This window comes from Mirounga angustirostris, unplaced genomic scaffold, assembly GCF_029215605.1.
Source record: "Mirounga angustirostris isolate CCGP_5_RB_7025 unplaced genomic scaffold, mMirAng1.0.hap1 SCAF_5, whole genome shotgun sequence".
In the NCBI taxonomy this organism is placed as follows: Eukaryota; Metazoa; Chordata; class Mammalia; order Carnivora; family Phocidae; genus Mirounga; species Mirounga angustirostris.
In genome coordinates this window covers 507,890-518,888 of record NW_026991713.1, presented here as the reverse complement: position 1 = coordinate 518,888, position 10,999 = coordinate 507,890, and the positions used below count along the sequence as shown (strand labels likewise).

Genomic DNA, 10,999 nt, shown 5'->3' with positions numbered 1-10,999 from the left:
CGGCGTCACTGCCTCGCGACCCGCAAGACCGCCAAGCGGGCGCGCCGGAATTGCGTCATCGGGAGGGGCGGGGCGGGCCCGGAGGTCGCGGCGGGGAGGGTACTTCCGGCTTGGAGCGCCGCAGCCGCGTGGGGAGTCCGAGCCCCGCGGCGGGTTGGTCACACTCGCTGGGGTGGGCCGCGCACGCCACGAGTGGGGCTGGAGCGGGGCCCCCCGCTGGACCCCGGTCATCGCCGCGTCCGTCACCGACGCAGCCCGAGCGCGCCCCGCGGGGACGCAGGGACCGCGAGCCCCGTGCGCCGCGGCTCCGGCGGGGAGCAACCGCAGTACCCCGGACTCCTGCTGCTCGCGCACCGACCGACCCTGCCAGCTTCCCTCTCCGGTTTTGCCGCAGCTGGGCGCGGGCTGCAGGTCTGCTTTCCCGAGCAAACCCGTGTGTGCTCGTGAAGCGATGTTTGGCGGCACGGTACTCGCTGGCCTGCCGTGCAACCCGGAGCGGGCCCCCACGAGCCGCGAGCTGGTGCGCAGACCGCGCGGGCGCCCGCGGAACGCGCTGCCGCCTCGGACCGGGCTGGAGGCCGAGTCTTCGGCGGATTTCAAGCCCCGCGCTCTGGGCGCGGGTGCTCCAGGCCTTGTCCTGGCTGAGAGGTCGCCTTTTCAGAACTGGACTGCTCGGTCAGAGCTGCGCTGCTGAGGAATTTGTCTGCTCTAGAGAAAAACCTCCGAGAAACGGGCCCCCAGAAATCACAGTGCTGGGCGCCTGGGTGGCTCAGTCGGTTGGGCGTCTGCCTTCGGCCCAGGTCATGATCCCGGAGTCCTGGGATCCAGCCCCGCATCGGGCTCCCTGCTCGGCGGGAGCCTGCTTCTCCCTCTCCCACTCCCCGTTTGTGTTCCCTCTCTCGCTGTGTCTTTCTCTGTCAAATAAATAAATAAAATCTTTAAAAAAAAAAAAAAAAATCACAGTGCTTTGGGGGACCCCCCCTTTCTGGGACCTCAGCTGGTTCTGTTTTTAAAACTGCGGTGCCATGGACTGAATGAACCAAAAGTAGCCAACCAGGGGAAATAAACGACCCTTTGGCATGTTCCCTGTACTTGTCTATGATGGCACCATGGCAGAGCCCGGGGACACTGGTCATTTGTTCCCACTGGGTCAGGTAGGGCAAAATGATAGTGTTTACGAACCAGTATGGGTGGGAAATAATAAGGCCACAAAGAGGGCCTGCATCGCTCGTCCCACCTGTCCACACAAGTGGGTCTCCTACAGCTTCCATGTCTCCCGGCTCATGTTTTCTCACTGGATCGAAGCTTTCTCTTCTAGACGGGCCAGTGCTGCTTCTGTGGCTAAAATTCTGTTAGCAAAGATTGTCCCTACCCAGGGAACCCCTCTCGAACGTCGTTGTGGTCGGAGAACTCATCTTACTGGCCGGACGCTTCAGCAGGCCTGCGCTGCTTGGCAGGCCTCACCTTCACTGCACCCCCCCATCCACATTCCCTGCGTTAGTCACATGCACCACCAGCATTGGTAAGCCTCAACTGGCAAAATCTGCAGCCCCTCCAAAATACCTGGGCCAAGAGCATTGCTGTTGGTCCTTCTAACCCTCAGATCTGGGATCTCCCAGACTCCCACCCTTCGAGATTTCCAGGACGTCCAATGCACTTGGCCCCTGCCTCCTCTGACACGTTAATAAAAGGAGATATACTTCAAAACTGTTCGGGTCTAACTGTTTCTATTAAAAGTAACCATGCTTTGGAGCGCCTGGGTGGCTCCATGGGTTGAGCTTCCAACTCTTGGTTTCAGCTCAGGGCGTGATCTCCTCAGTGGTGAGCACCACGGGGGAGGCGGGGGGATGCTCAGCAGGGAGTCTGCTTGGAGATTCTCTCCCTCTGCCCCTCCCCCCCCTCAAATGAATAAATCTTTTAAAAAAAGAAAAAAAGGTAGCCACGCTTTGGTAGAACAATCTACACAGTGAGTTCCTGGGAGATGGAGAGGGTGGCCTTAAGCATCACACCTTGCAACCTGGACATTTCGTTTATTGGAAAAGACACCTCCACAACCTTGCCAGAAAGGCCCCTCTCAGATCTGCTAACCAGCCCTTGTGCCACCAAACTCCAGGTAAGAGACTCTTGGATCCATGGGACATGTGTAGAGAAAGCACCAAAGCCTGACTGGTGACCTGGAAGTAAAGACCTCCCAGACTGAAACAGACATCTGGGGAGGGAGCTGTCCTGAGATGCATAGACCAGGCCCATGTGCCTTTTCCTCCTTTCCCCTCCTTTAGGGGGAAGACAGTGCCCTTGTGTGGATCTCCCAAGCCCTGTGGAAGGGGGAAACCTCTTTTGATTATGGCCTTGCAGAAACAGCCTCACCATGATCCCGGGACAAATGAATTTTCCACTCACTTTTTTTTTGAAGGGTTAGGTTTCTTCGGTCTTCACAAAAGTCCCTCTTTCATCTGACCTGTATCTTACACTGGATTCTTACCCAAATTCAGTCTGTGAATTTGCCACCATACAGGCTGTTACTGGATAACATTTGTTTTCAGTTCTTTTGAGATAACAGTACTGTTTTAATACATCTTTGAGGTTTTGCTGTTTTTGTTCAGCTATTGCTTCATTTTTCCCAAACACACTTGGCTAATTGTTTTCATGTGATCTTGCAGTACCCCCCTCTCCCCACAGGAACTTCCAGGAGGCACACAGGATTCTGGGTTTGCCTCCCTAGGGAGAACTTTCTCCCCTAAATTGGAATGAGTGCCAATAAGTATCTTCAGTTGGCGACTGCAGACCTACAGTCTGGTTTAGAACCACCATTCAATTTGGGATTGTTATATTCTGTTTTGTATAGCTCCTTTAAGTTTTGTATTTTGTTAACTGTCAAACTTCTGTAAAAATGATGTGCCCACTATGGAAATGATCTCCAATACTTGTAACCTTGAGAATATGTAGACTTTAGACGGGAAGTGCCTGGCAGTTCTCCCTCCTGACCTCCCGTCTGACTCAAATGTGGCCTTAGGTGGTTTCCAACTGGTACATACTTTCCCTCTGCTGTAGGACAGGATAACCAGAGAAGTCCTTCCTGGCAGCAACAGACAAAACCACTAAATACGGAAAACCTGACTCTTGATCAGTGACGCTTTCAAAGAAAGGTCTTGATCAAAAGGAGGGAAATTTGGAAATTAATAAAGGGAAACTCTCGGAAGTGGGCTTGGGATGCTAGAAGGGGAGGCTGGAAGGAGGAGCTATACCACTCCATGCCCATCACAGGAACGATCGTTGATTAGAGGCCCAACAGAAGAATCAACAGCAAAGGATCATCAGAAAATCATCATCATCCTGAACTCTTGATTTTCTCCAATGGATGTTCATTCGGAACAATCCTTCCCAGCTTCTTCCTTCCTCTCCATAAAATAACGTTCCTCTTTGCTTGTTGGACTAGCCTAGTATTTTGCCATAGTCTACCTGTCCCAAATTGCAATTCTCTACTACTCCTGAATAAACCCATTTTTGCTGGTAAAATAACTTTTATTTTTAAGGTTAACAGAAGTGTGGGAAATGAGGATGGGGCCATCCGTGAAGAGGTGGGCCACTGGATGGGGGCTCCCGGTCACTGCCGTGGACAGAGTGCCCCTGAGCCAGTGCCCTGGACAACTCCATAGCCCAGCCCTCTGCACAAAGGCCTCAGGCAGTGGGGTACTGGCGAATGTTTAATTATGGCTCTTGGGGGACTAGCTTGTATTGTCATTTCTGGGGTGCAAAGACTTCCACCCTGGCTGATTTCAAGCTACCAGGTCACAGAACTCAAGAAGGAGCTAGGAAGAAATGTACAGTCAGCTTGTCACTGCGATGAGCAGGTTCAGGACAGCACCTCACTCCCCAAGATGTGAGCCCCTCTCCCCACAGAGCTCTATGGCAGAACTGTCCCCCTAGACTCCCGGCGTTCAGCCTCAGCCTTGCCCCCCAGCCTCACCGGCCACCTGCAGCATCTTCCACTGTGCTTCCAGCTGCCCTCTCAAGTGTATCAGGGCCTGCAGGTCCTCGGGGGAAGCCATGGAGAAAGGACCCAGGCTGGGGGGTGCCTCTCCATGCAACACCCGGGCCAGGACCCCCGCAAGCTGGGATGTGGATTCCTGGGCCAGGAGTAGAGGTGGAAGCAGCAAGTCACTGGTCTCCCCACCTCCCACCCACAGCACGTCCACCCTGCCCAACTCACCTGCTCCACTAGGACCAAGACTCGGCCCCCCGCTGGTCCCCGTAGGAGTGCAGCCAGGAGTGCAGCTTGGGGGTCCTGGAGGCCATGGGCTGGTCCCAGCGCCACCAGCACCAGGTCAGGCTGGAAACCATAGGCCAGGGGCAGCACAAGGGCCAGGATGCAGCTCAAGAACCCACCTGTTGTCTGTGGGAAGGACAGCAGCAGAGCTCCAGGCCCTCAGCCAGGGGTCACCCCACCTCCCACAGTCCCATCAGGAAGCCAGGAAGAGCAGGTGAAGGCCAGGAGCGGCCCCAAGGGTGCCAACGAGTGGCAGCCGCCCTACCCGGGACCCCACCACTCACCCCTGGCAGCGGCACAGACACATGGAACATGGACAGGGCAGCCGCTTCTTTGCCTCTGATGTTCAGCCACAGATTTCTCCTTCCAGGGGAGAGTGAGCACGTGGGCACACATGGAAGGCTTTGAGATGTGGCTCACCCTCCAGAGCCCAGACAGCAGAAGGGAAGGTGCTGGAGACCCTCCCAGGAGCTCCTCTGCCAAACTCCAGCTGGGGAAGGCCCTGCCCACCCTCCCCCATGGGGACTCAGGAGTACGTGCCCACCCACACACAGGACGGGATGCACACAGGACCCAAGTGTCCTACCCATCACTGGCAAGGTCTGGGGGCCGATCCAGCTGTCCCACAGCCACACAGAGCACCCTAGAGGAAAAGGTGGCCCCAGGACGGGCTGCACTCACCCAGCCAGGAATCCATGCTTGGAGCCTTCCCCATGGGGCCGGGAAGCAGGAGCAGTGTGGCCCGCCAGGGCGGGGGTGCTCACCTCTGGGCTCTGTGGGACAAGCCGTGCCGAATAGCCACCTCCAGGGTGGCCGCCGCAGCTGGGGTTGTTGCGATGCCACTGCTCACCTGTGGGGGGCAACTCCCAACCAGGCACAGAGTCACATCCATCCTCCTCTTGGTCCCTGTCTACGGAGCTGCCATCTGCCCAACTGAGCTCAAACTGCTCCCCTTCTGGAAATAAGATGCTTAAAACTACACTTTAAATCATCGCCTTCACCTCACTGTCAGAGCATTTAGTTAAGAAGACTGACTGAGCCTGAACTTGTGACCCTGCCCCTAAGAGCTGTTCTAGAAAGGGTCCATGTGGTTCTGCACCACCCAGCCCTCCCTTGGACAGGCCATCTGTTGTGGGCGGCTCCTGGGCCCTACCCCCAGCTCCATGGCCACCCTCAGCCCATCCCAGGTGCCCCCACCTGTCCATCCAGGATCCCGTTCAATAGATGCAAGACCTTTCCAAGTGCAATGAAAGCCGTGTCCTGGGCCAGGGCCTCGTGTAGCCTGTGGTGGGAAACCAGAGGGACACGTGGACAGGAAGTGACACCGGTACCACGGCGCGTGTCATCCACAGCCCCATCCCTCTCCCCAGGCCTGCTCTGCCCACCTGGCCCAGGCCCGTGTCTCCTCCTGTGGGGCTGACCCCTCTGGACGGAGGACATCAGGCGGTAGGACCAGAGCAGCATCCTGTGCCGTCAGGGCGGCAGCCGTGCGGGCAGGGGGTGTGGGGTAGAGGTGCAGCTGGTCCAGGAGGGACCTCGGTACAGCCGAGCCCTGGGCCTCCGCTGCCTTGAATCCGGGCCCCCCAGGCGACACAGATGGGCGTCTCCCCTCTGGGGAGCAGGTGCTGGGGTTCAGTAGGCGGGCCGGCCCTAGGGAGTGGTTCAGAGTCAAAGCCACTGCGCGGGAGCCCGGGGAGGTACCCTGCCGCCCAGCGTGGGCCACACTGACCTTGCTGCTGAAGGCTAGTCCAGTGAGGGGCCTGGGCTGCCCGGACACTCTGGATGGACTCCAGAGCACTGTGGGGAGAAACAGGAGCCGTAAGGCCTGGCCTGGAACCCCCAGCCCTTCCCAGCCTCCTGCCCCATACCTGTGCCGAGGCACCATGGACCCCGACAGGGGCGGGGCAGGGTCACCCAGCAGCGCCTTCACCACCATGCACACCGACTGGGACAGCGACTCCAGGTGGTAGCCTCCCTGGGAGCAGGGCGAAGGCAGACACGAGATTAGACATGGCTGTCAGTGGGGCGGGGCGCCACCGTCCCGGCAGGACGCCCCACCCTGTAGAGCGGGCCCCCCTGACTGCACCTCGACACCTGGCCTGTGAGCCCTCCCTGCTGCCAGTCACCTCCAGCACAGCACAGACCCGGCCGCCGGCCAGCACCTGCAGCAGCTGCGTGAGGTGGGCGAAGCACTCAGGCGTGGCCTGCATCTGCCCCTGGAACCAGAGCCAAGTGTGAGGGGACCTGGCCCCAGGGCCCCAGAGGCCCTCCCCAGCCAGGACAGGCCTTCACCTCAGGATCCCCAGGGCCCCAGAGGCCCTCCCCAGCCAGGACAGGCCTTCACCTCAGGATCCCCAACTGCTGAGTCAAATCCTGCCGAGACGAGCACCAGCTCAGGGTCAAACTGTGGACAGGGCCAGGTGGGGATGGGCAAGAGAGAGCCTGGAGCAGAGGTGAAGGAGGCCCCTCCAGAGAGTGCTCCCCACCCACAGGGCTCTGTTCTGCTCCGGGGGGGGGGGTCGGGGCAGGGGGCAGAGGGGGGCGGGGGATGACACCTCTGGGCACAGACTCCCCCTCCCACGCTCCTCCCACCAACACCATGCCTGCCCCCCATGCAGTTACCTCAAAGGCCACAGGGAGCAGCACATGCAGGAAGGCAGCCATATAGTCAGCATTTCCCATCCCAACCTGTGGCCACCGGGCATCAGAGTTGGGCCCTGGGGGGGGGGGGGGGGGGCTGGGGTCTTCACCCCTGGGGCCCAGGCTCTGGGGGTGACCCTGGAAGGATGCCCTGGACTACGTTCAGGAGGCCTGGGGCTGTGGGGCAAGGGGTGAGGCCTGGGGGAGAGGCTCTGGGTGGGGGGAGGGGGGGCACCTGGTTCCAGGGCAGGTTGACAGTGAAGCCACGGCCCTGCCCCAGCCCAACAGCATCTGCATCTGACTCTTGAAGATAAGGCCAAAAGCAACCATGCTCATAGCGGTGCCAGGAGAAGTAAAGAACACTGCGGACAACCGGCCGAGGTCAGAAATCGGAGCTCAAAGGTCAGGACCTCAGCCCCATGGCTCCCAGCAGGGGGTCGCAGGGAAGGCTGGTGACCCCAGCTCACCTGGGATCATCCTCAAAGATGTACTGGATGCCCTGACCATGGTGGACATCCCAGTCGACAATGAGGATCCTGCGGACAGGCAGTGCAGAGGTCACTGAGGGGCAGGGCCTCCCACCTGGGGGCCAGAGCCCACCCCAAGAGGGGAAAGGACCGAATGGGGTCTGCCAGCAGCCCACTCCACCGCTTTCCGTCTGGCCTGGGCCCTGCGCACGGACAGCCCAGGACACACCTTTGCAGACCGTGTTTCTGCTGGGCGTGTTTGGCCGCTATGGCCACATTGTTGAACACGCAGAACCCGTTGGCGGCAGCCCTCTGGCTGTGGTGCCCCGGAGGTCTGCGGGTGAAAACTGACACATCAGGGTCATCCTGTGCCCTCGCAGGGCTCCCCACAGCTGGCGGCAGCCCAGAAGGGGACAGCCCTCACCTCACCAGGGCAAGCCCATTGTGCGCGGCTCCTGTCAGCACAGCATCCACCAGCTGCAGCGCGGCCCCCACGGCCAGCCGGGCACAGTGGAAGGTATTCTGCGGGGGCAGCGGTGCAGATGAGCCCCCCCCCCCCCACCGCCCTGCAGCTCGGGCTCTGCCCAGGCCTGTGCCGGGCTGCAGGTCCCAGCAGCAGCAGCTGGTCGGGCATGCAGGGCATGTGCACGCTGGTGACGGAGGGCATATGGGCCAGGGTCAGCAGCCGCAGCCATGAAATGGGCACGGGCATGCAGATGTGCATGTGGGGGGGGGGGTGTCCCCAGGGCCGCACCGGGTGGAAGTAGACAGCATCGTACTGCCCAGACAGCGCCCGTAGTTCCTCCGTGCCCAAGGCCTGGGTTCCTCGCAACAGGGACACATACTCTGGGCTGCAGAGGGGCAGGCAAGCAAGGCAGGGTCACCAGCAGGAGCAGGAAGGGGAGAAGGAGGGGCCGTGCGCTGGTGGGACCGCCCACCTCACGGTTCCCTCCCCCTCCCACCCAGTGGTGAAACCGAGGCAGGTAGGGGAGGTGCTCTGTTTTCAAGATGCGGGCAGGCTGGGCGGCCCCACGTGCCAGGCGGCCTCCTCTGGAAGGTGGCTCCCCGGGATCTGACCTGTGTACCAGGCCCAGCTCTGCCTCTGAGGCCTCTCGAGCTGCCAACTGTAGACACCTCTGCTCCAGGCCCCCCTGCTGCAGGCGCTCAAGGGCTGCGGTCAGGCGTTCGGGACGCTCGATCTCACACTCAGGGCTGCGTGGACACAGAGCTTAGCGTCCAGAGCCCCCTCCCCACCCTCCCCCTCTACCAGCTCACACTTACTCTTCCCAGAGCAGCCGGGCGGCTGTCATTTCCTCATGGTACACGAGTGCGGTCCTCATGGCCCAGCCGCCCTGGGGGGGTAGGGGGGTGGCGGGGAACCGGTGAGTGCCTGCTCCCTCCTTGCAGCCCCGGGGAGCAGCTCAACCCCTGGGCCACAGCTGGGACGGCGCGCACGGAGCCTGGGCACGAACGCGCAGAATCCAGGCACGGAAGGAGGCCGCAGGCCGCAGTCGGGGTCGACCGGGTGGCTCCCGGACACAGGTTTCCGGCTTCCTCAGACTCGGACCCGGCACGGTCCGGCCCCCGCCGCTCAAAGCCCCGCCCCGAAGCGCGGCCTGGCCGGAGGGAGGGGGCAGGAGCGGGAGTGGACTGGTGTGCTAGGGGGCAGGTGCGCGAGGGGGGGAGGGAGCGGGGGCGGGAGTGGACGCGTGTAAGAGGGGGCAGGCGCGCGGGGAGGCGGGGAGCGGCAGGGGGCGAGAGTGGACGGGTGCGCGAAGGGGCGGGAGTGCGCGGGGGGGGGCGGGAGTGCGCGAGAGGGGCGGGTGCGCGAGGGGGCGGGTGTGCCAGGGGGGCGGGTGTGGGGACCCAGGGCCAGTGTGCCCCGGACCCCGCAGACTGTCACGGCGGCACCACTGAGTGTCCCGGTCCGCCCCAAATCTCAGACCCACGCTGACCGCGCAGGCCAAGGCGTCAGACCCGTCCGCAGCCCATCACGTCTGGCGCACCCCAGGGGCCCATCCTAGCCAGAGCTCGAGGAACAGCTGCGAGTGAGGGGGCGAGGCCGAGGGCCCGCAGGAGCAAGGCCGCAGGCCGGAGAGCCCCCGCCTGGGCCGCGTCGAGGTGTAAGGAAGTGTCAGGGCCCGACTGAAGCTCCAAAAGACCCTGGCCGAAGAGCAGAGTCGGAGGCTTAGGTGGTGGCAGAGACGTTGGACAGGGGTCGCCGAAGCGTGGGGCGAGGCAGGGCAGAAGGCCTAGCGGAGGGAAAGGCGGACACAGGGAGATCTGAGCGAGGAAGGAAGGAAAGGAGGCGGCGCGGACACAGACCCAGAGCGAGACGGCCAGAGAGAGGAGGCATGCGGGAGCCAAAGGCCTGAAACCCGGGGCCTCTGCCAACCCGGCCCTGGGGGAGGCGGGGCCGTGGGCCGGAGTACCGGAGCGGCGGGCTTATCGTAGGCGGGGCCCTGGGGTCTCGAAAGCGGTGTTCTGAGGGGGACGGGCCCTCGGGAGGCCGGGCGTGGGGGAGGGCGGGCCTGTTAGAAGGCGGGGCCGGGAGCGCAGGTCCTGGGGACTTGGGGTCTTGGAAGCGGGGCCCTGGGGCGGGAGTGCCACCAATCCCGTTCTCCGGTGCCCCAGAAGCGCAGGAATGACCTCTACGGCGGTAGAAATGCAGCCGGCGGCCCCCACAGGGCCCCACCCCCTGCGGCCCGCGACCCCACAGGGGACCCCACGGTCCTGATCAGGGCACCTGCCAGGGCGGGCTACGGGCGTCCTACCGAAGCTCTGGGCAGACTCCGATTGGCTCATTTTGGGTCACGTGCCCGCCCCTGAGCCAATCACGGTGGCTATGGAGTGGCGTACTCTGAGTGGCCACCCTGGGCCACGTGGCTCCAGAGGGGCCTGTGGCGGACCGCCCCTCCCGATCGCTCTGAGCGGGGGCTCGGGGCAACCGTCTGTCCCAGAGGTATCGGAGACCCCCCAGCAGAGAAGGCCGGTGTCCACTTTGGCAACTTGTCTGACCGTACTTGGCTGGGTTAGCTGTTCGCGTGTGCAGCCGAGCTCCAGGCCGAAGGGGGACAGCCGGGCCCCGCTTTCGGCACACCTGCCGTGGGGACAGGTGGGAGGAGCCAGGGCAGACGCAGGAGCCCCAAAGTGGCCCCTGACCCAGCTGTCAGCTCTCTGAGACGTCCAATGGCTGGCAGAGGGCGGCACGGGCTCGCCGTTGCGCTGGGGTGTGGCCGACGAAGGGGCAGGAGGTTTGGAGACAATAGAACCCATTCGTGCGCTGTGCCCCAGGTGTCTCAAAGCGCCAAGCGTGACCCCTCCTCACCAGGAACCTGGCCTTGGAGAGTGCAGGGAGCTCAGACAGCTGGGACTGAGCCCCAGGTCGGACCCTAACCCCGTCCTCATCAGGCCCTGCCTGGGGTCTGGCTCCAGAGTTTAAGCCATTAGAGGAAGGTCAGTCCACAAAAGGGCAGGGGCCCATCCCTAGTGCGGGGGCTTCAGGCTCTGGGCTCACTGTGGACCTGGGAGGAAGGGGGTCCCCAGGCCCAGCTGCTGAGCAGGGGCTGAGACTCTAGGGCCAGCTTCTCTATGCCAGGCTGCAGCTCAGACGCCTAGAGGTGGA

At 62.1% G+C, this 10,999-nt stretch overlaps 1 protein-coding gene across 18 annotated transcripts; it reads right to left on the bottom strand.

The window, feature by feature from the left end:
• Positions 1–94: 94 nt before the first annotated feature.
• Positions 95–10,692, bottom strand: HDAC10 (histone deacetylase 10). 18 transcript variants are annotated; one of them, XM_064590425.1, is made up of 20 exons: positions 9,700–10,689; positions 8,656–8,726; positions 8,452–8,586; positions 8,129–8,225; positions 7,799–7,896; positions 7,604–7,708; positions 7,375–7,443; positions 7,143–7,269; positions 6,890–6,955; positions 6,612–6,671; positions 6,394–6,483; positions 6,136–6,242; positions 5,997–6,064; positions 5,653–5,917; positions 5,465–5,549; positions 5,032–5,117; positions 4,854–4,910; positions 4,552–4,630; positions 4,211–4,393; positions 97–914 (listed from the first exon to the last, which is right to left on the bottom strand). In XM_064590425.1, the coding sequence occupies exons 2-20, from the start codon at positions 8,712–8,714 to the stop codon at positions 597–599; spliced, it is 2,154 nt and encodes a 717-aa protein (XP_064446495.1). In that variant the 5' UTR covers positions 8,715–8,726; positions 9,700–10,689; the 3' UTR covers positions 97–596. The 18 variants fall into 18 exon arrangements, 15 of the variants coding, with proteins under 15 accessions (XP_064446490.1, XP_064446491.1, XP_064446492.1 ...); XM_064590420.1 differs by having other exon boundaries at positions 95–914; positions 7,604–7,721; positions 7,804–7,896; positions 8,129–8,586; positions 9,700–10,692; XM_064590424.1 differs by lacking the exon at positions 97–914 and adding exons at positions 3,502–3,809; positions 3,968–4,127 and having other exon boundaries at positions 7,604–7,721; positions 7,804–7,896; positions 8,129–8,586; positions 8,656–9,800.
• Between the last annotated feature and the right edge of the window lie 307 nt (positions 10,693–10,999).